General features: G+C 34.7%; 1 protein-coding gene across 2 annotated transcripts; it reads right to left on the bottom strand.

Annotated features, from left to right (window-relative positions):
* Positions 1–7,828: 7,828 nt before the first annotated feature.
* Positions 7,829–25,425, bottom strand: LOC107674952 (Wilms tumor protein homolog). Of its 2 annotated transcripts, none has more exons than XM_016469112.1 (9): positions 24,749–25,425; positions 21,892–22,017; positions 19,454–19,556; positions 16,615–16,701; positions 13,667–13,760; positions 11,980–12,127; positions 11,810–11,899; positions 9,738–9,830; positions 7,829–8,689 (listed from the first exon to the last, which is right to left on the bottom strand). In XM_016469112.1, exons 1-9 carry the CDS (start codon positions 25,143–25,145, stop codon positions 8,568–8,570), a joined length of 1,260 nt encoding a protein of 419 aa, XP_016324598.1. In that variant the 5' UTR covers positions 25,146–25,425; the 3' UTR covers positions 7,829–8,567. The 2 variants fall into 2 exon arrangements, with proteins under 2 accessions (XP_016324598.1, XP_016324599.1); XM_016469113.1 differs by having other exon boundaries at positions 9,747–9,830.
* Between the last annotated feature and the right edge of the window lie 1,941 nt (positions 25,426–27,366).

The following is a 27,366-nucleotide window of genomic DNA, read 5'->3' as shown; positions in this document are numbered from 1 at the left end:
TTCATATAAATATTTAATACATATTTAAATAATTTTATTTATATACATAATTGTATATATTTATTATTATTATTATTATTATTAATTAAGAATATCAACAATATTATATTTTTTAAGTTAATCATTATAATAATGGCCACTTTAATAGTTGATGCTGATGATGATATATCATTGCTGGTTTGGTGTCAACAAAAGGAGACTTTACTGATGGGGATGTGGAGGTACAAAAGACAAAAAAAAACATGGGGAAGCTTTGCACTGGATGAAGATGACTGATTCATGTTTTTCTCAGCGTGGGGCAATAATTTAATGGTCACACTAAACACAGCACTCCTCTTTTTCTAGAGGAGCCCTTCTCTCATGCACTTTATTCATTTAAGATTCCTTTGTCAAAAGGGAAACACCACAAGCAACAACAGTTTTGAGCTCCAGCTGCAGTTTGTCTGAAGTGAGGGAATTGCCCAGATGAAACTGCTAATTTGAAGATTCCTCTTCAATGACTAGTTAATTTAAAACATGCCGATCTGGCATTGAGAAACACCAGCCACTCGTGCCGAGACTTCCCATCTTCCAAAAGAGGGGTTTAAATCAAAGCCGGTTGCTTCATTGCCCACTTTTACATCCAGGAGTAAGTTATAGTGCCGTGGCGCTTGTGTTTGAAGAGCGGTTACACGTGTGGACAGTAGAAAGCTTCTCTGAACAACCTGTCCTCTGTTTTCTCCAGAGATAAGTGGCAGTTGGAGAGTCCTCCCGCAGTACCCTCCTGGCCTCTAGGGCTGCAGCTGGGAGAACAGACTCTTCATCATGCCAGTTGTGTTTGCTTTCTTATGTCAATCAGTTTTAGTGGCTGTAAAAGTTAGGAGAGAAACTGAGTATAGTCAAACTAAGTTTATAACATAAGTTGGATTAACAACGAGAGGTCAAAGTTAGTCCTTAGGTGAAGTTCTTGAGGTTACATTATAGATTTTGGCTAGCATTTTAGTTTCTTGTGGGTCCCTGATCAGGAAAATTATGAAAGTTGCAGATAATAAAATGCAATATTGTGGTTCTTCATCTCTGCATGTGGTATTTGTTTAACATACATTTGGGAACGCAACACTCACCAGTTATCAGTGTTGCCAAGTCTGCGGTTTTCCCGCGGAATTGGGCTACTTTAACACTGTTGCCGCGGGTTGTTTTTCATGTCCGCGGGTTGAAAAACGACCCCAATAACGTGATATTTATCCCCTGGAATGCGAATTTTACCAGGGGAACCCCGCCAAAACACTGTATTTTATCCCCAGAAGACTATTTTTAATGGGGGACCCCCTCGAAACGTGATTGGGCTAGTTTTGAGTAGCGATTGGGCAGGTTATGTTATGCTTTATTTTCAAAATAACATCATATGTAACATACCTGTGGACAGACGTTTACAGCATTTCATTGGATTTATAATAAAGTGTTTATAAACAGTCAACTAAACAGAGAAATGTATTAATATATTTATTTGTAAATATTATTTTTATTTTTATTTTACAGCGCTGATGGTAGTGTATTCAGGAGTTAATATTAATTAATAATATTAATAAATGAATATGGTTAATAAAAAATATAATTATTAAAATATTAAGAAATATGTTTTAATAATGTAAGTTATTAATTTATTATTAAATATATTAATATATTATATTTGCAAATATTCATTTTTAGTTTACAATGCTGTTGTGAGTGTAGTTATGAGTTAATATTAATAAATGAATATGGTTAATACAAATATTAGGCCTATTATTATTATTATTAAAGAAATTAAGACATGTATTATATTTTACTAAGATAAATTATTAATTTAATTATTATTAAATGTATTAATATATTATTAATATATTTCTTTGAAAATATTAATTTTTGTGCAGTTGTATTACTGTAACAGTGAGGCTGAGGCGGCGTTAGAATCCATTTGCAGAAGTTTATTAATAGAAGATTTGAGTGACAGAAACGTTAGGCCAGGCAGAGAGTCAATACCATCACAGCAGTCCAATCTTTCAACATACACAAGGGAGATCCAAAAGGCAGAGACGAGTAAGCAGGCAAAAGGTCCAAACACAATCATCAGTCCAAATCAGGCTATCAATCCAAAGGGGTAATTCAGTAAACGTAGAGCAGATAATCAGGCAGAATCATACACAGAATAGGCAGGCAGAAAACAATGGAAACGCTTGGTAAGGCAGGTAAACTGGCAATACTTCGCAATGAGCAAACACACAGTTCCTTGCTAAATACTGATCAAACAGGAAATGAATGTAGAAGCAGAGGGAGCGGTACACAGTCAGTACTCAGGCGAGGGCTCCCTCTGCTGGTGTGGTGTTACAATTACAATAATACATTTCTGTTCATGAGTTAATCATATTAAGTTAATAATGATAATAGTATAAAGGTTATAAAAGTATCGATTAATAAAAGTAATAAATAATATTAAGTTAATAATAATGATATAAATTATTTATTTTTGATTTTGTTGTTCAGTCCAGTTAAATATCAATGCAAAGATTATTTATTTTTTTTCCCCAGTTCAATTTGGTCACTGACAGAGATCTGAGCTCTCAGTTTTGCTCTCAAAGTGCACCAGACGCATGCATTTAAGTCTATTGGATTTTTTTTTTTCTCCATGACAGCTGGGTAAAAATTTTAGTTAGATCTCAAATTGCAACAATTGCTCACAATTTTTTAAAATATATAATTATGCCTTTTTTTGTTGCAGTTGCAACGGTATATCTTATTATGTGACTTCATTTGTTATTTATTTGTCAGAATATCATATTTGAATAGTGATTTCTCTCATTTGGCCCACCCAGTTTATGGTCTGGTGGGTTAGAGAGTCTGAGCCTGAGCTTAACATTGCAAGATTTCAACCAAATATCTCTTCTATGGATTACATCACTGTTTTTCTTGCTGAACAGTCGAAACATCCCAAGAAGACACTTCAAATAAGCATTGAATAAGGGGGTGGTAATTCTAAATATAAGATTGGAATTCACACCATTTAGGTTTTGAATTAATTTAATATAAAGAAAAGTGAACACACACACATATATATATATATATATATATATATATACCGTATATGTATGTGTGTGTGTGTGTGTGTATGTGTGTTTATGGCCTAATTGGTGAGCACACACTCCCACACAGAGAGAGAGTCCAGGAAGGAGTGTATCTCACCTCATTACTGTACAGGCCTTGAGGAAGTGCAGAGGTAAGAATGATGACAGTGCCAGGATAGTGGAGAGCTATTGCACAACAAAAATCAAGATCTGTGTGTGTGTGTGTGTGTGTGTGTGTGTGTGTGAGAGAGAGAGAGAGAGAGAGAGAGAGAGAGAGAGAGAGAAAGGTGAAGGAAGAAAATCTGTCCTGTGACTGATGGAATGCGGTCTCTAGAGATCCGTACCAGGACTTCCACATCAGAACATCATCCACAGCCATTACAGCGTCACCCCAGAGGCCTGGATCAGCTGGCCCCTCCCTGGGTTAATTTAAAAAATTAAAAACATTTATGTAAATTATCAAAGATAAATGACATGTTAACAAAATAATCACATTTACTAATAATAATAATAATCATAATAATATTGTGATTCATCTGGTTATAGATATATCCTCTGAATGTAGAATTAAGCCATGATTATGAATATACTGTATAGTGCAAAAGTGTCATTGATTTTCTTCATAATACAATATTTTTAATGATAATATATAAACTTAACAAGACAGAGCTGTTGTAATATACATCTAGATTTCAGCTTTTACATTTCATCATTTTAAAAAATAGTTAAAGACCTAATCCCATGCAAAGAACTATATTACCCATAATTCCCAATCAGAGAAGTTGCCATGCAAATGGCAGTTGCTGAAAAATAGGCAAAACTTTTATATTATCCCATTGTTTCTGATTTGATGACATCGTTCACATGAGGTTATGCACTCGTTTTAATAAATTAATCTTTGTCTTTTCCCCCCAGATTGTCATATACTGTTTTTGGCTTAAACAGAAGTTAGTGTATAAAAATGAATGGGAAAATACTTCCAGAACTAATTCTGCTAATTTTATAGACTGCAGTATCAAACATGGCTCATCCAATTAGAATTTAGAGTCAGAACTGTCACTTTATAATGATTTTCATAAATTCTATGATCATGTGCTGTTCATCTATGGCAGAGACATTTAAGTTATAGCCAGAAACTTAGGCAAAAATAGGCAGAATGACTTAAGAAAAGAATGAAGAAAGACAGATTGGTGATGTTCATACTAAATGACAAACCGTAGTCAGAATTACACTACATTACAGTAGTAAGCCCTCACATCCTCACCGTCAAGCCACATCTAATCCCATAATGGCCGCCTGATAAACAAGCACATGTGAGGCAGAGGGTCAGAGATCCTCCTCGCTCATCTTACCTCTCAGTCTATCCCAGCATTTATCACTCCCGCTCTCCCTTATCTTATCCTGTGAATGAACGGGCTCACTGATCGACCACCACTAGGGTCATAAAGGTGTCGTGGGTTTGGCCAGCTGCTTTGGTCAAGGGAGCAGTTCGAGGTGTTATCAGTGAAGAATCAGATGTAGCTCTTCTCTTGTGTGAGGAGCTCTTTCCTCCTAAACCCCTCACTTTTTGAAGATGCTTATTGAGTGGTATTTTCTGTGAATAATGTATAATGAAGTTTTGAATCAATTAACTTAAATGTCAAGTTATATGTGTTTTAATAGGTATAGGTGTATATATATATATATATATATATATATATATATAATTGTAATAATACTGTATTTTTACTGTATTTGTGATGAAAAAATGCAGCCTTGGTGAGCATAAGAGACTTATTTAAAAAAAATAAATTTATAAAATAATTTAAATAAATAAATACAAAAAAAAATCCTGACCACATATACATTTGATCTTTTAGCTGTATCTTATGCTCACCAAGGCTGCATTTTTTTTTGTCACAAATAAAAACAGTAATATTGTGAACTAGTATTACAATTCAAAATAACTGTTTTCTATTTTAATATATTTTAAAATGCAATTTATTCCTGTGATGCAAAGCTAAATTTTCAGCATCATTACTCCAGTCTTCAGTGATCTTTCAGAAATCCTTATGCTGATTTGCTGTTTATGAAACATTTATTATTATCAGTGGTGCCGCTTAATATTTTGGTGTAAGCCATCATACTTTTTCAGGATTCTTTAATGAATAGAAAGTTCTTTTGTAACATTATAAATCTCCTTACTGTTACTTTTGTTCAATTTAGTGCATTATTACTGAATAAAAGTATTCATTTATTTTAAAAGAAATCGGATTAAAAAAACTGATATGTATGGTAAAATATAATATACTTCAAAACACATGCAGATGCTTGTCATACTTTTGATCATTAATGTTAAAATTCATCTGAAATACTATAAAATTAAATTTGGAGCATTAGACAACATAAGCTGAATCTAAAATATACACTAGAATATTAAGCATAAAACTTCACTTACATTTGATATTAAATGCGAAGGAGCTTTTGTTTATTTTGGCAAACCACAAAAGGTTGTCTTCTATAGAAAAGGTACTGGATGGATGGAATCACTTTGAGCTTTCCAAGAAGGCTTTTTGATACTCAGTTTGAGCAAAAATTGAAATAGACTGCTGTGCGTCAATGCACGCTCTATTTTGGAGACATTCTTCAACCGCTGCATGTCTTCATCAAATTAACGCTCCTTTTGAGAATTTGACGGGCCTGAGATGCCCCTAAAACTTCAAGACTAAAGACTGGAGTCAAACTTATATCAGCGTTTGGAAGGATCACAGACAAGAGAGTTCAGAGAGAGTGAGTTTCTTTCATCTTGTGGTATCAGAGCCAATAAAACAGGCCACTGATTAGCCTGTTTTTTTTCTTTCTTTGGAATCACTTTGAGCTTTCCAAGAAGGCTTTTTGATACTCAGTTTGAGCAAAAATTGAAATAGACTGCTGTGCGTCAATGCACGCTCTATTTTGGAGACATTCTTCAACCGCTGCATGTCTTCATCAAATTAACGCTCCTTTTGAGAATTTGACGGGCCTGAGATGCCCCTAAAACTTCAAGACTAAAGACTGGAGTCAAACTTATATCAGCGTTTGGAAGGATCACAGACAAGAGAGTTCAGAGAGAGTGTGAGTTTCTTTCATCTTGTGGTATCAGAGCCAATAAAACAGGCCACTGATTAGCCTGTTTTTTTTTCTTTCTTTCTTTTTTACAGTCATCTTGAGAAAAAAATGAAGGCACACACATACAAAGAATGGCCAACAGCTATCAAACACAAGACTGCAAGTCATTGGTCATTTCAAGCTGTTGCGGTGCTAAAGTTTCATTTGCCTTCTCCCTTTTGAAGATCTCCATTTCAAGACCAATGATTCTTTGGATTGAAGTGGTGAGTAGAAACGCACCCAGAGTCCATTGGAAGTGGACTGTGCCGAAGTTACACAAAGCAGCCACCTCGCCTTCAAAGGGCACTCGGACCAAATCTAGGACCGAGATTAAGCGCTGTCTCTGTGAGATATAGCGGGACTTTTCGACTTGAGAAATAGGGTGGAGAGACCTGCTGATTTACGCCGCGCTGGGGGCCAAGCAAATTGTTTAAGATGGAAAAAGCTAGACAGCCACGACTTGAGCTCCAGATAAAGATAAAATATCGGCAGACAGCTGTACATTTACATGGGTGTTTTAATGTAGAGCATGTTTGTTTGAAGGGAGGCCTCTGATTTCATATCTGAACAGCTTGCTTTTCTTTAAAGAAAAAAAATATACAGCTAAATTAGAATATAAAATTAGCTGCATTAAATAATGCAAATTTATATAATAATTAGGGTTTCTGCAGGTTTTACAAAGGTAAATTGAATACTATATAAGACCTTTTTAATACCAAGTAAAGACAATTTATGGAATAAATTGAATGGACCACAAAACGTTGATATGGTGAGCAAAATAAACAGTTGATGTTCTTCATCAGTATCATTGTCTCATTTTCCAGTGCAAACATCTAAAGATCCCTATCTGCAGGTTTTACAAAGGTAAATTGAATACTATATAAGACCTTTTTAATACCAAGTAAAGACAATTTATGGAATAAATTGAATGGACCACAAAACGTTGATATGGTTAGCAAAATAAACAGTTGATGTTCTTCAGTATCATTGTCTCATTTTCCAGTGCAAACATCTAAAGATCCCTATATAAAGCTACATTTACTTAAAAAGCTAAATTAAAGTCTTGTTTAATGAGAAATGGATCACAATGATTAAAACCAGAACAATCTATCAATTGGCTCAGACAAATCTACATATTTAAAATGGAAAACAAGTTTTCATTCCCAATTGACAGATGTTTATTCTTGTTTTAAGCATAAGCCACTTAATTTTGTTAAAATGTCTCAGAAAACAAGACTTCATATGTTCAATTTGCATCTCAAGTAAATTTATCTTGACTTAAGAATGTTTCGATATTCATTTTGGTAAACAAAACAAAAATCCTGAGGATGATATTCATTTTGTGCAGTGCATTCAATATTTAATGCAATGACTTTATGAATTTCTGCTCCGATTTAAGACCCTTTTAGACCTTAATTCGTGGAAAGGTGAATTAAGACTTTTTAAGACCATTTTAAGACCCGCATAAACCTTGAATACAGTCCATAATTAAAAATCACACTAAATGAGACAATAATTATCAAGTGACAACTGTAAAATTGTTCTCCATTTTAAAAAAATAAATAAATTGAACCTTTAAAATTTAATTCCGAGCTTCACATTTCATCAAGTTAATGCCGAGAGTTTAATAAAAAAAAGTCAATAACAGATATATATGACAATCATACAAATAAAGCTCAAAAAAAAAAAAAAAAAAAAAAAAACATTTCCATCCAAATACGTTTCACATTTCTTTCCATTACTTATAAGAGTCACATTTCCCATGAACAGAATTTTGCCTTTTGTTAGATTTTGATTTTTTGGTGTTGGTTGAGGATTGAAACTAATATTTACAACTTGACCACAACCGCTCAGCCACATAACCAGTGTGACCTACTCATAAATTAACTGGTCAAAGAGAGTGGATTTTTACAAACAGCATGGACGAGCACTTCAGTGGAGAGAGTTTCACAATTCCAGATAAAACAGGCCAAGGATGGATAGTTTAGATGAGTTTTACAAGGATAAAACTTTTTAATTTACAACAAACACAATAAATTACTCTTAAAAACTACATCATTAACTGTTAGGTACATAATATTTCACATCCCAAATCTCAAAATCTCATTAAAGACATAAGGTTTCCTCACTGGAACCATACTTTTATATTGAAGCCACTGTAATGGTGTATTTGGGGCCTGTTGGGAGCTGCCTCTAGAGGGCGCTGCACATGCAGATAAAGATAGCCTTGTCTTGCCAGTCTCCCATATCCACAACCTGAACTATTATAAAGGAAAACAGACTATTGCTTTTCCTTAAACGAGCTGCAGTTAATACTTTGGGATGGGGTCGCACCACAACCTCCTGCCAATGGGACGTGGCTCAGATGGCCAGCTGCAGCTTCGTCAGATTTCTCTGGTGCATGTTGTGGTGCCTGACAAGCTCATCAGACCTGGCGAACTTCTTCTGACAGTTTGGCCATCTGCAGTTGAAGGGCTTCTCACCTGAGAGAGATAAAGAGGATATAGACATTAGGATGGAATCGAAGGTAAAATTAGAAGATCAATAAGAAATATCAACATTATTAAATAATATTGAGGTCACCTAAGAGTAGTGGTTCTCAACTGGTGGGTCGTAACCCAGAAAATTGATAAATGCAAATAATAAATTGAATTAACCATATAATTGTGTAACCATATAACATTTTAAAAACTATTTACTTATTTAAGGCTGTGCATTCAATCAGTCTTTATCAGAAATTGACTGAAATTCCTGTCACTTGGTAGAAGCTATTGAAATTAGATGTACGGTTGTCCGAAAGTATGCAAAAGCATTGAAATTCATTAAAATTCAATACATTTAGAAATCTTTTTTTTTAAATACAGCCATTAGTTATGTTAATAATTTTGCATATAATTGGGCATACACAGTTATTGATACTAATGATATTCAGTCTTATTTTTAGAACATTTTTATTTACTTTTGTATGGTAAGAGCTTGTTTAATTCTCTAATCTACTATCATTTGACTAAAACAATAAAAACATGCACTCTGAATATTTCACTACTAATAATTATTACTATTGTTATTTATGCAAAGCTTGCTTTGTGATCTACTATATTTATTTATATTTATCTCTTTGTTTTATTTATCGATTACATTCATAAGTTTTATGATCTAAATGGTCACAAATGTTTCAAATCTTTGTTTCGACATTATGCATTTAATAGCTATTTAAAAACTTGAGTTATTATTATTACAATAATGAAGTCACTTCACCTATGAATACTGTAGTTGTGTGTTTTTCTCTAGTAGAGGAAAATGGACCCAATATTTAAGAATGGTAACCGATTAAGTTGAAAATTGTGAATATTAGTAAATAAAAATTATCTGTAGTTGAGAACCACTGCAGTCAACTGATTTTTCAGTGTGCTCTTTCGAATACACACCAAAAACATCAAGCTAAAGAAAAGTGACCTCTGAAAGTTCAATTATCCATCAAAGAGTGGAAAGAGAGGAGCAAATCATGAAAAAATTAAAAGGTTTACGCACTTGTTTTACCTGTATGTGTCCGGGTGTGGGTCTTAAGGTGGTCTGACCGTGAGAACTTTCTCTGACAGGTTTCGCACTGGAATGGCTTAACGCCTACACACACACAGAAACACACAAGTGTGGTCACACACACACACACACACACACACACACAAGGAGAGGACGAGTACAGGCTACAGTAGAGAAGCCATGCCAAAATGTGTCCGAGTGAAAAAGCGCTCTTATATTATGTGAGCAATACATCGGCAAACACTTGCGCTAAATGATTGAAGAAATCCTAAAAGAGAGTGAAAATGTAAACATTTAGGCGACTTTAAGTAGACTGTTTTATCACAAGTTTTTCTTGAAGATATGAAGAATTAGCATCATCAGCATCATTCTACTTGCATGGCAGTGTTTGGGGATTGTGGGAAATCTGAATCAAGTCTTTGGGGCCCTTTTTAAGTACACTTTACTTTTAAAATGAGTACTTTGAAAATAATATACTTTAAAATAATATGAATGTAATGTTTTTGGATGCTTAACTGCATATTGTTGATAATTAAATGAAAATGTTTTATAGTTTATATTAAATCCACTTGAGTACATCTTAATATGTAATTTCATAATTGTCATAATTATCTTCTATTGTCTTTGAAATGTGATTAAAGTTTATTGCCGAATGTACTGACAAGCATTTATGGTTATGTCTTTTTTTATTGAAACTTATATGTCATGTACTTAAATATATTTCTAAAGATGAAGTTACAATTTAGTACATTTAAAATATATTAATAACAGTTAAAATTATAATCAAGTACTTTACGTGTGCTTTAGCATGCTAGTCAACACATCAAAGTAAGTGTATTCTTTACAGCATGACAAAATATTAAAATAAAGATTGGAAATGTACTTTAAAGTAAAACTTTTAGTTAGTTATTGCACACTATTAGTATTGCAAAGTGAGCACTTTTTAAAAGTGTACTTAAGCGTGCTAGGAATGTAGACTGATCTTTTTTCACTATTATATTTTCTGCAAGTACAGTTTTTTTTTTAAATATATAAAATTTGAAAAAAATAAAATAAAATTTGAAGTACACTATAAGTGCATGTTTAATACAATTAAGCAATGATTGAAGAAATCCTAAAAGAGAGTGAAAATGTAAACATTTAGGCGACTTTAAGTAGACTGTTTTATCACAAGTTTTTCTTGAAGATATGAAGAATTAGCATCATCAGCATCATTCTACTTGCATGGCAGTGTTTGGGGATTGTGGGAAATCTGAATCAAGTCTTTGGGGCCCTTTTTAAGTACACTTTACTTTTAAAATGAGTACTTTGAAAATAATATACTTTAAAATAATATGAATGTAATGTTTTTGGATGCTTAACTGCATATTGTTGATAATTAAATGAAAATGTTTTATAGTTTATATTAAATCCACTTAAGTACATCTTAATATGTAATTTCATAATTGTCATAATTATCTTCTATTGTCTTTGAAATGTGATTAAAGTTTATTGCCGAATGTACTGACAAGCATTTATGGTTATGTCTTTTTTTATTGAAACTTATATGTCATGTACTTAAATATATTTCTAAAGATGAAGTTACAATTTAGTACATTTAAAATATATTAATAACAGTTAAAATTATAATCAAGTACTTTACGTGTGCTTTAGCATGCTAGTCAACACATCAAAGTAAGTGTATTCTTTACAGCATGACAAAATATTAAAATAAAGATTGGAAATGTACTTTAAAGTAAAACTTTTAGTTAGTTATTGCACACTATTAGTATTGCAAAGTGAGCACTTTTTAAAAGTGTACTTAAGCGTGCTAGGAATGTAGACTGATCTTTTTTCACTATTATATTTTCTGCAAGTACAGTTTTTTTTTTTAATATATAAAATTTGAAAAAAAAAATATATAAAATTTGAAGTACACTATAAGTGCATGTTTAATACAATTAAGCACAAATCTTTTTCACAAGGGGGCTTAAATCTTGAAATCTCCCTCACCAAATAGTTTAATATGGAAAGCACTAGAGGAAAACGGGAAGAGAGAAAATATAGGAGACAGAGGTGCAAACCTGTATGTCTTCTCTGGTGTCTTTTTAGCTGGTCTGATCTGGAGAACCTTCGACCACAGTCTGTGAAGTCACACTGATAGGGTTTCTCCCCTATGAGTTTAATACAACCAAACATGTTAATGATAACCTTAGCATTTGTGCTAATGGTATTTATTTGTGGGTTGTCTTACCTGTGTGTTTACGGCTGTGCATCTGTAAGTGAGATAGTTTAAAGTATCTTTTGTTGCAACCCGGGTAGGCGCACATGAACGGCCTTTTTTCGTTGGTTTCAGATGAACGCACAATGGCGGGTGTAATGCCCGGTACTCTCCGCACATCCTGTGAGAAAGTCAAAAACATTCAATTCATGCTACAACAAATGCTGCGCACTAAACAAGACATCCAAACCCAGCGCCCATGGGGAAAACTGCTAATGATTAGCATGTCTAATCGGCTCGTTACTGCAGAATTAGCTGTGAAATGATCATTCAGATTTCCCCATGCTACTGATATGAGCTCTAACTGTGAACGGTTAGTCACGGACGTTAGGCAGACCCTATTTCACTGCTTCACTCCCCCCATTCCTCCCGTTTCCCTCATTTGCCCACTGCTAAAGCCCATCTGCTCTTAATTAAGTAGCGCTTATAATGGCGTTTCCGTACGCTGGCATGGTAATGAATGAGTGTTAAGTGTTATTGATAAGTAAATTACTGGAACTGTTCTACGGCTGTAGTGCCAGACTTATATATTGACCCCACGGGGATGATAACACAGCAGTCTAGGCAATACACCTCAGTGCCTAGCATGCTAAGTTTGATTTGTATGTGACAGTTAAATTCAGATTAGCTGTCTGCAACAATAAATTTCAGCTAATGTTTTTATGCATTTGCGTACATATAATCTATCTATTGTTCTAGCTATCTCTGACTGTCCATCTGGCGCGTTTCTATCTATCTATCTATCTATCTATCTATCTTACATTGTTTCTATTGGTTGTTTCTATCTATCTATCTATCTATCTATCTATCTATCATCTATCTATATTACATTGTATCTATCTATCTATCTATCTATCTATCTACCTATCTATCTATCTTACATTGTTTCTAACTATCTATCTATCTTACATTGTTTCCATTGGATATTTATATCTATCTATCTATCTATCTTACATTGTTTCTATTGGATATTTCTATCTATCTATCTATCTATCTATCTATCTATCTATCTATCTATCTGTATTACATTGTTTCTATTGTATCTATCTATCTATCTATCTATCTATTATAATGAAGAGGGAAAGAATAAACAGAGAAGTGAAGAAAGGCATCCCATTCTGAGCGAGAGCAGCTCTGGAGTATCTCTTCTTTTACAGCTTTAAGGCCGCTGACAGACATTAATTAAGAGCTAATGATTTATATGCATAAGCAGCAGGCAACTGGAAACTGCAGCTTTACGGCTAATGGACTTTTTTAAGTGATTCCTCTTCGCTTTTCAGCCTAAAATGCCTTTCAAATCTCTCAACTATTCTGGCAGGGGTCTGCTTCCTCTCGCATAGTGTTCTCATTGCGTCAGATGGTTTTCTTCAGCACATTCTTTTGAAATTACATTTGTCTATTTTTTTATTAGTTATTTAAGGCACTGTATCACACTTCTAAATCTCAGGTTTTAGATTTATTTTTGGATTATACATCATTTTGGCAAGTTGTATAATCAACCTTTTGATTAAGGGTTGTGTATGAGGTGTGTGTCAGTGTCTGTGTGTCTTTGTACGCCGTGGCCTGACCTTGGCCCGATGTGAGCACATCCCAAGACCACAAAGAATCTTAGTGTGGCCTGAGAGTGAACTCGAATGGGCCGTGATCAAGAGATACTGACCTGAAGGCCTCTGAAGACGCCGTGGGTGCGGATGCGGTACTGCGTGCTGCAGCTGTAGACCATGCTGGGGTCACTCTCATACCCTCCTGCGTGGCTGTTTGTGATTAAATGGGGGAATATTTTGTTAATGTGATCAGATGGAATAAAGTAGGCTTATTAAAAAAAACAAACAAACAAACAGGAAATACATTTTATTTTTCTAGCTATAAGCATAAATTTTGTGATTTGTTTATTTGTTTATTTCTTTCTCTATTTATTTTGGTTTTATGTTTAAACCAAGAAAAAAATTGCTTTGAGTGCTTAAAAACTTTTTTTCAGCAAGCATGCATTAAAATGATCAACATTTACAGTAAATACATTTATAATGTTACAAAAGATTTCTATTCCATCAGAGAATCCTGAAAAATAATGTATCATGTTTCCACAAAAATATTAAGCATCACAACCATTTTCAACATTGATAAGAATAAGAAATGTTTCTTGAGCAGCAACTCATCATATTAGAATAATTTCTGAAGGATCAAGTGACACTGAAGACTGGAGTAATGATGCTGAAAATTTAGCTTTGCCATCACAAAAATAAATTACATTTTTAAAATATATTAAATAGACAACAGTCACATTAAATTGTAATCATATTTCAAAATATTACAATTTTGACGTTTTTTTTTTTTTTTTTTTTATCAAATAAATGCAGCCCTGGTGAGCGTAAGAGACATCATAAGTGCATAAGAGATTTTGGAAGTCATTGTATCAGATTTTTTACAAAAAAATAAGACAAAAATACTGATTAACAAAATTATTATTAGCTTTTTTTTTATAATGTTCAACAATTAACAATTGCTCATCAATTGTTCTACGATAAAGCAACGGTTCACAAAATGTAATTCTAACTCATAACTTTCTCATTTATGCACAATGGAAGATACAGTCCTTCCTAAATCTCCCCATGCTTTATTTCACAAAGTTTGGATGACATATGAGGCATTGCTAGCCATAAAATACACAGAGTTGTGTCTTTGTAACTCATCTTGACATTGGGGCAAATTGCTCCGTTTCAAAGAGCAATATTTTTGCCCTAAACATTTGAGGTAGGGCCAGTCAGAGAGATGAATGGGGAATGTATGGTCTTGCTCACTGTTGAACTTCTGCCTGAACCTCGGCGGTATGGCTTTTTACATTACGCTGTAAATACACGTTTCTCAGGACAATTCTACACCGTGTTTCTTCCGCTTTGGAGAAAAGACCACACATTATGGAAACTGTTTTTCGTTACTGTGCAGATCATTCCCTTGCTCAAACAAAATTTCACAAATTTAGGTTCATGAGGTGTAAAGTCCTCTTTGTCTGTATGCAAGACCAGCCAGACAGAAAAGACAGTCCAAAACAGCATCCTGCAGTAAATCTTCTCACAGTTCATTCATTCACCCAAGCTGAACCACCTTGGGCTTGCGACACGCATGGGATCTGGAGGTATGCGAAGAGCTATAGATAGTTGGATGTATATAGGAATGATTAAGTTTGGCTTGAGGAGCCACAGCAACGCTTCCATGGCAGCCCCCTTGAGATCGATCAGCGTGTCTGATTTTTCCTCAACTGAAACCAGCCCCGTCCCTCTCGTTTATCAGCATATGAATCATTCGGTCACCCAGGGCTCCTCTGACTCTTTCAGGGAGGCTGGGGAGAGGTCACAGCCTCCTCCCCGCCTGGCCGAACGTGACTGCGGATTCTCGCTCGGGTCCCAGGGGGAGTAAAGACTGTCCCATTGTGCACTGATGCACTTCCACCTCCCCCCTGCACGGCTCCCTTCCTCCCGGCGGGCCGGCGCTCGGCCTGGTCAAGGCTGAGGTGCCACTGGCAGAAATATATGGCAGGATATCATTCTCTAGCCAGACAAAACAGAGGCTAATTCTGCATGTGCACACTCAACTCTCTGGCACAAACAGAAAGATGAGAAGAAAGTTGCGGAGAAAAGATCATGTGAAACTGATTCGCTAAAAAGAACCAGTTCACAAGAGTCATTTGTTTGGGAATCAGACAACACTGCTATATCTTTTTGATTTGTTAAAAAAGAACCGACTCATTAGAATCATTTGTTTGGGAATCAGACTAAACTGGTTGTGCTGTAATTAATTCACTATAAAGAACCGACTCATTCACAAGAGACAATTGTTCATAATTGGACTACACTGATGAGGTTTTTGTTTCACTAAAAAGAAGCTGTTTATAAGAGTAACTGTAATCTGATTTAAATGAATCGAGCTGTCAGTTGATTCAGTTGAATAAGGCAGGAAACACATTATGGTATACATTATGGAATACATTATGGTATTCCGCAAGAATGGAGGAAGTATGTGCGTGACACTCAGTTAAGCTATTTAAAAAAAATAGAACTGGATCTTAACAAGAAAGAACCGCTTCTTAATTTTAACACCTATGGTTTCATCCAACCAATAGCATACATTTTGGATTAGTGTTAAAGAAACCTGTCAGTATTTTTGCAATTCTGTTTGGTGGTGCTAGAGGCGCAAAAATGACACATTGCGCCTTAAAGAAACATTTAAATTTAAAATAAAAAATACATTTTATTTTGTCATCCAACTTGTAACTAAAGTGTATTTTTTCTCTCTCTCTTTCTCTCTCTCTCTTTTTTTCTGGCTAGTATTGTACTATTTGAAATGAATTTGGTTTTCTGACATCCATGGCAATGCACCATAAAAGAAACAGAACCCAAACCATTGTGGTTCGCACACATAATCCAACTTGAATTCAGACTTATTATCAGGCCCTCACAATAATTTAAATTCCCATTTTATGTTCCTAGTCTAAGTACCAGCTTAAATGAAGCATATTATAAGTCCTTCTCCTCTCTTAGCTGAAACAAATATGTGCTTCTTCAAATCACAGAAGAATTTCCTACGTGACAGAAGCGGGTCACGTCGACCTACCTCTTTATAGTGGACGCCAGAGAGTTGACGGGATTCCACGCCATGCATTCCAACTGTGACGCTGCCATTTGATATAAATTATCGCTGCTAGGATTGAAAACAACAGAAATACTATTTAAGAACATATGCATATACAGTATTTTCCTGTACTACAAGCACTCGTAATCTTAAAAAGCAGCAACCACTGTCAGATGTAAAGAATGTGTGAATGAAAAATAGCCTTTTTGACAAAGGCATCCTGGGTAACAGTGAATGAATGTGTCATATGTGCACAAAAAAAGGAGGTTACCCACACCACCGGGGTGATCAGTTAATCAGGTCACCCCTCTGACCAAAAACCTGCCATACTTTATTAAAAGCCTGTCCGTAGGACCATTAGTTACCCTGCCAGGTGCTCACCCAAACACATAGTTTGGATTTATCTACAGCAACTCTGACATCATATGTTTCATCATAGACAGGCCACAGTGTACGGCGGTATGAACTGGTACCTGGTACTGTGCTTGCTTCACTGCCGAAGAAACTTAGAAACAGTATTTCAGCATCAAGAGATTTTGTTTTGAGAAATGTTTCAGGACTATTCCAATAATGATAACTTAGTTTAGTTGTGATGGACAGTATAAATTTAATTTGAATGATTTGTCATAAAGGTATATTCCTGCACAAGTTAAACTCAATCAACAGTATTTGTGGCATAATGTTGGTTAGCACAAAAATACATTTTGACTTCCTTTTCTTTAAAAAAAAAAAAAAATCTGGGTTAGATTGAGGCACTTACAATGAAAGCGAATGGACCCGATTCATAAATGTTAAAATAGTCACTGTTTCAAATGTATAAGGCTTACAGTAAACATTAAACAATATGCATTAACATGATTTTAGTGTGCAGAAATTGCTTGCTAATCTTTACTGTGTAAAGTTATATCCAATTTTACAATTCATTGCCATAATGTAACGCCTTAAAATTACTGTAATAAATATTATTTATAAAGCTCTGCATCTCAAATAATGCACAGGTTTTAACAGAAGAATTAATATCAGTGCTTTTATAAAATGAACCTGTAAGATTCCTTTAAAATACATGATGTTAAAATACTCATTGTTTCAGGAGTACAGCCACAAGATGTACAGTAAACAATGTTTACATTTGATTTTAGTATGCATTATGCACAAATTGCATACTAATCATTTCTTTGTAAAGATATATCCAATTTTATGATTCATTGTCATGACAATGTAATATCTAAAACCATAAAACGAGAAAGAAAAAAAAAAAGGTAAACATTGATTTACACAGCTTTGCAGCTCAAATAATACACTGGTTTTAACAGAAGATTTAATGTCAGTGCTTATATAAAATTAACTTTGAATTCATGGAAAAGATCTAATAGTTCAGTCAAAGATCTAATATATGGTCTGGGAAGCTCCCCCATTCAACTTTGCTCTGTGAGACATGGTCTGGATCTTTGTTTTTCAGTTTTGACGCACCAGACACAGATGGAAGCAGGAAGTCTGTAGATTGTGACATTTTCGTACACTACATCTGCTTTTGAGATTAACAACAGCCTAATTTTACTTTGAAAATCTGGACATGTTTTTATTCCAGCCACCTTGTGCTACCTAAAAACTGCTTTAACTGGAGGCCTGTGTAAATACAGGGCCGTAGGTACCAGGCATTTGATTTGAAAAGCAGCACAGCGTTCTGATTTGAGGATTCACAGCCGCCTCGCTGCGGCCCGATAGGAGACTGTTTATTACAGCGCAGAGAAACGGGGAACTGGAAAATGCAGTTCGACCTGAGTCAAAGTCCTCTTATCATCCCAATTCTGTTATTTTGAATCTTTATGTTCCCTCTGTGCTGGAAAAACAACATGGCGAAAGCATCCGAGGAATGTGAGATCATTTTGGGGCTGTAGTACTCGCACTGTTAGCTGAAGTTGCGAAGGGAATTCCACTGAGAACAGTTAAGCACTTATCAGAATGAAAGAATACAGAGCTGGTCTGAAAGTGCAAACGGGAGGTGGATTAAACGTTTATCTTGGCGTAGTACACAATGCTGTTCAGCACTTGACCTTTATTGACTGGAGTAGTGATGCTGAAAATTCAGCTTTGCATCACAGGAATATATTTATTTTGAAATATTAAAATAAAAAATATTTCACAATATTACATTTTTTACAGTATTTTTACAGTATCTTTTATCAAATAAATGCGGTCTCTACTCTTTAAAAATAATTTTAAAAATCTTACCGACCCTAAACTTTTGAATGTAGTGTATATTTTTAATGCATTTTTTGTTCTTTAAAAAAAAGTCCCCGCAGAAACTTTATTCGAACATCCTGTGCGAACAAGGCCTCCTTTTCCTTCTCTTGTTACCTAACTTCCCCACTTCCTCTACGTGCTCAGTGGCAACGTGACTTTTTGGAGCCGCCATAACAGATTTTGACGTGTCTCTGATTGTTGCACAGGCCTGGTTACTGAACAGAACCGGATTTGAACTTCCTGCACCCCGTGTGTCATGACAACTATCAGTTGTACTGTCTGTAGCCTGTCTGGACAATTTTTTATTTTTTTATTTTTTTAAAGAATTTGGTGGCCATGTGCATGACTTTTCTTTCATATTGCTCATTTCTCATTTCATATCTCATTTCCTTCATATCTTTTAGGATAAGTATTATATTTCATGAAATCTGTTTTTCTGTTAAGGAAGCATTTAGGAAACATTTGAAGTGGCAATGATCTACATGTCTTGTAGAGAAAGTGAGGAGTCAAACATGTAAGGAACATGTTTCAGAAGGCTTTGAGATGTTATTTGTGATGGATAGGACTGGAGCCGTACCTGTTGTATGGGTTCCTCAGGAGCAGAGCCTGACTTCCTGTACAGCTGTCAGAGGGAGTGTGGCAGCCGTATACTGGAGGAGGGACAGGATACTGCTGGTCACCTGAAATGCAGCAAATATAAATGAAAAGCCTTTGATAGCGTTAATTTCTGGCATTGATTTGATTTCTAAGATCTTATACCCAGGCATCTACAACATCTTTGTATTGGCCAAAAATTAGATTTAGAATTGATATTAAGCTTATTTATTATATATATTGTTCATATATTATGTTTATTATTATTATTATTATCATCAATATTGATATATTTATATGAATATAAAAATAATCTAAAATAAATATCGCGCTTTTTTATTATTATTATTAATAACTAATTAGTTACTAATTAATTATATTATTATTATTAAACAAATATTTTTATATTATAGACATTAACTCGCACATTATATAAATACTGTAAAAAATTATTGTAAGTTATACATTTCCAAAATAAATATTAGTATTTATTTTCATATTTATTTCATATTTATTGTCATGGTTTTAAATTCATCTGAGTATTAATATAAACATCATATAAATATTGTAAAACAAAATGCTTTAAAAATACACAACATTTTTGTTTATCTTTTGTGTATTCATTTAATGTCTTTTTGGATTTAATATCTATCATTTTGGATTTTAGTATCTACATAAACTCTATAAATATTGTAGAAAATAATTATAAAATATTATAAAAAGATAAATATTTATTTTTAATACTTATCTTTTGTGTGTTTTTTTTGTGTTTGTTTTTTTTTCTTGTCACTGTTTTATGTTTTCGTCTAAGTTGTGCATAACTTTGGATCAGTTTATATGTTTTAAATTAATTAATTATTTTAAAATAAACACAACTTGATACAGTACTTATGCAAGAGATAAAGAAAAAAATGTTTTAAAGAAAAATACACTTTTTTTTTCCTTAAGAAATGTTCTAATATTTCACCTCTTTCACTCCTTGGATAACCACATTGTGTGATTGTGTTTTAATACATTTTGTTTTTAATAATTCCCTGCAGAGTTTAATTAACGAGAATGAACATTTGTGCACTCTGTTTGTCTTGAGTCCCTGATGGAAAATATCCATGCCTAGATGCTCAGAGTATCATAACTTTGCTGTTCCAGCGAAACGCATGATCGAGCATGTGTGGCGTAGTCGTCTTAGAAAGGGAATACGAGAGTGAGGGAGGGTTATGGAGACGCAGCCGAGTACACTTAGCAGTTATGAAAACAACAGGCTGACTTTCTTTGAAGCCATAAAGCACGCAGACCTCTCGCTCTCCGTTTCAAAGTGCAAATGAGGAATCGCTGCTTTGGCTCATCCGGCCCCCGTATTGTGAATGCGTCCCATGGTAGTTCTAAACATTCCGAAAGGCATCTCACATTGCCGAGTCTTCTGGTAACAAGCACGGAGACCTCGGGGAGAATTTACTGCGGCACAATGAACACCAAATCGACCGGTTAGCTGTTTGCTGATGTTTAACATTATGACGTACGTAGAGCAGAGCAGAGAGGACTATGGGGAGGGAAAAAGTTTAGGCTGATTTACTGTTCAGCAATGGGACGTTTTGTGCAACTTGCCCCCTGAATGACATTTCAGAGATCGGTGGACGAAGTACACAAATCAAGTACTTGAGTAAAAGTACAGATTAAAAATGTATACTGTTGATAAACAATATTAAAAACAGACGTCACACAGGGCTAAATGCGTAGCATTTTTACGGCAGCGGGGAATATGAACGCGCATTAATTATTTTATTTAGTTTCTGTTATTTTAAAGTTTCGGGTTATTTTTTTTTTACCTAAAACATAGAGACACAGATGTTGATGTGTCTGCATTCAATCATTTCAGTGGGCTTAAATAGATCACCCTTTACAGCAGATTTAGTTCACAAACAACTGACAGTTTTGACCTAAATATGATTTTCAGTTACAATAATTAATCCTAAAATTCGACATTAGTAACTTACTTTTAGCAGCATCAGACGCGCGCGCGCTCACAACATCTCCCGGTTCTTACTTGTGAATTCAGTTCACTGGAGACTCGCACTAAACGGTTAATTTGAATCAGTGAGTTGTCGACTCGAGAACAACTGCAATCGGTTCATTCTAATTCGTCAATGAATCGTTTGGTGCGATTTGCGAACCGATTTAAAAGGTTAATTGAAAAGAACAGTTCGTTCTAAACGACTCCAGTAAAGTACAAATACTTGAAAAATGTACTTAAGTACAGTAACGAAGTAAAACTACTCCGTTACTGTCCACCACGCTCTGTAAGTTCAAAGAGCAAGGGCAAGATCCCAAACACGCAGAAAGTGTTTGCAGATTAGAATCTCTTCCAATATATGCATTTATAAAAACATTATAAAATGTAATTTAGTGCATGGTGTGTTTGTTTACCCATGTTGCTTTGCTGCGTGATGGGGTCCTCGTGCTTGAAGGAATGGTTGGGAAACTGCGAGGTGTGGTGGGAAGGCGTGTGTCCGTAGTTTGTGGCTCCATCAAAAGAAACTCTGTCCCCGTAACCTGGGACAGATAATATAAATGAAGTCAGAAATATTGTAAATATATATATATATATATTTTAAAATATATTATCATAAAAAAGTTTGAAAAACATTTTAATTCTATTTTAAAATACGTTATTTTTATATAATAATAAAAAATGTAAATATTTATTTTACACGTTTATATGTTTTTGAAATTTTAGAATTGTATTATTCCGTAAAAGTCAAATATTTTCTTTTGAGATGGAAATATAAATGTTAGAAATATTTATATTTTATATATATATTTTAAATATAGAATTTATACCATTTATGTTTTTGAAATGTTAGAATTGCCTAATTGTTCAGTAAACTTTTTTATTAAACTGTTATTAAACACACGGCTACTCTCCAGATAATAGGAATTTTCTTCCTTGGATCCTAATCAGCCCTCCGTTTCCCAGCGGGGGTGAGTGGACAAGCTGTGCGAGGAAAACAAACGCTGGCAGGACGGTGTAGCCAAGAGCCGACACTAGGTTTAGGGGGTGAATCATGCCTCGGTGTAACCCCAGGTCAGACGTAACATCGTAAATCACGGTCTCCCACCACCATCTTCATTAATTACAAGCCAACCACTTTCACCTCAGACAGAGGAAAACTCATTAAAGATGACCATTTCTCTTCCACCCTACCAGGACTCAGCAAGAGTTTGAACCTGGGAGTCAGTGCAGAGCTGGTCACTGGCTGGAAGTGTGGCCTGATATTGCGAAGAGTGGCAGTACCCACAATTAATTGTAACTTTAGATTTCCAAAATGCAATTTAGAACTAAATGAGTATCAGATGTCTTAGAGAGTGATGGTGGTTTTAAAGATTTCTCCTACGTCTGGGTTAACTCGGACAAGACAAGCTCTCATGTATGATGTTATTTATTATTATTGATTATCTTATTTTATTACTATTGACAGAGGAGGGCTAAAAGTTACAACATTTTAATTAATAATAATAATAATAAAATTATACAAAAAATATGAATCCCAAATAGCAAGTATTGGAGTGAATTAACAACTTGGATTAAATTGTTAGAAGGACTGCAAAATATGTAGTAGTAAATGTTTATTGATAAAAAGGAGAAAAATTATCCATGTATCTAAAATCATAAAATGCACAGAAAATATCAAATACGAATTTGATTTAACCAATAATGCAGGTCTCCAAATGACTTATTGTCAGAAAGAATAAAACATTTCTTTTACTTTTCTCGTTGTGTGTCTCTATTATCTGTTCTTATTCATAGTATCTTGCAGTCAAATATAATTTCAAAACATATTTTGGAAGAATGTGCAAAATCATTAGGCGTTTGCAGTACTTCTCAAATTTAGTCTTTTTTTTTTAATCTGTTAATTACTTAAATACAGTCTTCAACAATATGATTATTCAAATAGGTATTTAGTCATCGTTATGTAAAATAAAACCATAATAATATTAGACGTTTTTTCATCTTTGTTTTAAAAGATGCAGTTTGTCATGAAGAGGAAGAAAAAAATATTTTTCTTGCCTGACTGCAAAATCTTTATTATCCCACAAGTTGAAAACCCCAAGCCAGTAACCTGAAGTCTCTTACACAGTGACACAGTTATGAGTCACATGCATTAAATGCCTGTGTGATGAGATGTTTGCAGCATATCTGTAAAATATCTGGGAACTGTTTATCCAAATACAGGAGCACTGAGATACATAATTACTCAAGGCAGATACATATGTGAGAGGTGATGACCCTGGTGATGGATAAATCACAGAATACATTTACTCATTTACTTATTGTAGTTCATACAAGCAAACACAATTTACACTCTTCAAAAGTTGTCCAATAAAATACTCACACTCACATTAAAAAGTTCACATATTAGAAGATGATAAACTGACACAAATGAGGGTTTAAAATAATAACAACCTTCTGAAAGTCTTATTTGTAAATACAAATGTATTTTAGTTGATTAAAAATAATTATTGAATAAATGTGTAATTAATTTAATTAATTATAATAACATTTATTATTAATAATTCAAAATAAACAAAAAATAAAAAGTCTTTGTGTAATCAATATTTCTGAAAACTGTTGTCCTACTTTGACATTTCATCTAATTTATTAACAGTGACTTTTAGGCCAATAGCTGAGTCATTTAAAAGTTTCAGCATGTTATGACTTTTAGAGTGATGACATACAAAATCACAACTAAAAATAAAGAGCAGAAATCTTAAAAATGTTTGGTTTTTCAAAAAGTGCAACATAAAAGCTGAAGCTTTAATGAGCTTGAATTAAATGTATTAAACAGATGAAATCTAAACAGAATGACTGGAATAAAATTGAAATTAAAATAAGCTGTCAATTTATAGGCCCCATAAACTCTTAAAAAGAAATGTTTCAAGAGGATGTTTTTCGCAGCGATTCAATATAAGAACCATTCTGGGTTCCACAAATAACCTTTCAGTAAACAGTTCTTACAAGAATAATTTTTCTTAATGTGAAATTGTGAATTATATTTTAATAATCTTTTTCCACTATAAAGAACCTTATGTGGAATGGAAAGCTCCAATAAAGAACCTTTATTTTTAAAAGTGTACTATTAAAATGTCATGCTTTTTGCCCTTAATAAATATATTAAAATTTAGACTTATTGATAAACGATGGCTTATCTTATTCAAACATTTCAAAGCAATGTCACAAAGAAGCAAGAACAGAATAACAGTGATATTTCAAGCAGTTTCTCACCCTGATTCCTGGAGCTGGGCTGGCTGTCCATGCAGCTGGAGAGGTAAGGACCATTGCTGAACATCCTGGGTTGGCTGGGTGGAGGCTGGCTGGGTGTAGGGGCCCCGAAGGCTCCGTACCTGCAGGCCCCAGTGCCAGTGAACTGTCCGGAGAAGTGCAGGGTGAAGGCGCTCAGCCCACAGTGAGGGTCTTCATGGGGGTCAGCCGTACCCCAGCTGGGCTCCTGCTTGATAAAGGAGTGCTGGGCCAGCGAGCTGTAGGGAGAGCCAGTGTGAAAGTCCAGCATTGGAGCCCACTGTGGGGTGCTGCTCACGGGCAGGGCGCAGTTACCATTCCCCCCGGGCAGCGGGGGCACGGGAGGGAGAAGAGTGTTGAGGTCACGTACATCAGAACCCATTTTTGGCTACTTACAAAACAGGCCCAGCTGAGAAGACGTTCGAGTTCGGTGCTAAATTCCAAAGTCAAGGTGTCATTGCTGAGTCAAGATGGGTTCGTTTTCAACCAGAATAGTCCATGTCACAATGGGAGAAAGCAAACGGGGGCTCGGTGGGGAGGTCCCAGCAGGGGCGAGTTCTCGCAGGCTCTGTGAATGGAGTGAGGAGAAAAGAAGAGATGTTCCTCCTTTCTTGCGTGTCTGTTTTCTTTGGAGGCCCAGGAGCTCACATACAACCACTCTGAGGAGTCGGGAGGAGGAGGAGGAGCCACGGCTACTGAGGATGAGGAAAGATGAGCATAACACTTCATTCATTTACTTCTCCCTGTACAATACTCCTCCCTGTATACTCATACAGCATGTCTCAATAAACTGTGTTTGTGGGAGTTGGGTGGATGGATAACAATGATTCAGAGACTGGCTTTTTATGAGCTTTGAAACACATTTTAGCAGACACTGTAAAAGTGTTAATAAATGCACTTCAGATTGTGGCTTCTGGTGTAGGCTACAGTATGCAGATTCGAAGGACTGTGTGAGGTGGCTATTTAAGAGGGGGAAATACATTGAAATTCCGTTTTGAATTGGAATTTAAAATTTGAATTGGTTTGTGAAAGGCCAGGCTGTTAGTTTTAATAATTGTTCTAATCCTATGCTTTGGTTAAATAGTCTTTAATTTAGTTATTTTGAGGCGCCTGACCTTGCGACACGCTTTATCATTAACATCCATCAAACTTAATGTTTTTTTTTACTCTCTCTCTCTCTCTCTCTCTCTCTCCCGTTCAGACGGCATAATATGCATTAAACAAATGCGGCTGACCTTTTATAATTTAGGGCATTTTATTAAACTGTTTAAGAGCATTATATGGCCGTAAGAAATTCATGCCAATGAAGGCGAAATTATATATTGTCTAAGTGTAACAAAATCTTTAAGATTTGTTACAAAATATTTAAGAGAACGGAAATCGTTCATTATTAAACGGTGTGTTATTGTTTGTCACGTTTTTCATTTATGGCAGACCGAAAAAACTTAAAATAGATCACTGACTCCGCAACTTCTTTTTAAAACTTTTAAACGAGGATAATACAATAACAATATAATAGTAATAGTAATAATAATAATAATAATAATAATAATAATAAATGCCCAATCAATTATTGGTATTTAATATGTTTAAAAAAAAAAACCAATCGGCCGTGTCAGCCCTTTTTTTCCTCCCAAAATAAAAATCAGTTTCATGACAATTTTATGCAATGTGTCTTCATTTTAAAATGAACTTAGGCTTAATATGCAGCAATGAAAATAAACCGTACAGAAGATAGGCCTAGTTATTTCTTATTTTTAAATCGGTAGTTTTTTTAAATTATTAATATTTCATAGTTGTTTTTTATTTAAATTATTCTTTGATTTATTTATTAAGCTCCATTATTCATAATGTTTCTCATTACCTAATATTTATGAAAAGCGCCGCATAATTCAATTAAACTACTTGCTTAATGATGATTCAACTCGCTCCAAGTCAGGAAAATAACCTTGAGGATCCATAACAACTGTGTTTAAGTGCAGGGCGATTTTTGTTTAAATAAAAGTTTCTTATCATTATCAAGTGAGAAACTCTGCAGGTGCTCACGTTCACCTGAACTTCCGAACTGTTAAATAATTTAACAGTCAAATACAAAAGGAATGAGTCACGTTCTTTTTATTACAAAAAAATGTGAAGTTAGAATTGCACATTTTAAATGTAAGCCGTCGGTCGTTATGCAAAGCAATGAAGGGGGTTTGATTGATCGAATCAGAAAGAAATTCCACGCAGGCAACGTCAGTTAAAGTGCATGTACAAATGAAACGGTTTTGTCTTACAATTGGTGACCATCAAGTGCAGGACGATGAAAGGCCGATGAAAAGTACGCGATGTTGCGATGAGGACATGAGGAGGGAAGAGTCAATTATAACACTGCACAATCTGCCGTGAGGAAGAGAGGACTTACACACCCCTACACACACTCCCTCAGCAAGGGCTGAGTTCCTGCTTAACCTCTGGCTCACTGTCTGGAAGAGACTAATATTACTGGAGTCCAGCCTGAGATGGACCTCATCTGGAAGTCCTCATACCTTCAGGTTGGAGATGTGAAAACAAACGAATCCTGTATTATATTGTTAGCACTTAGTCAATTTTTAGCTTGAACT

Source organism: Sinocyclocheilus anshuiensis, unplaced genomic scaffold (genome assembly GCF_001515605.1).
Source record: "Sinocyclocheilus anshuiensis isolate Anshui unplaced genomic scaffold, SAMN03320099.WGS_v1.1 scaffold1065, whole genome shotgun sequence".
NCBI lineage: Eukaryota > Metazoa > Chordata > Actinopteri > Cypriniformes > Cyprinidae > Sinocyclocheilus > Sinocyclocheilus anshuiensis.
Note: the sequence above shows the minus strand (reverse complement) of the source record. Positions and strands in the feature narration are given on the sequence as shown.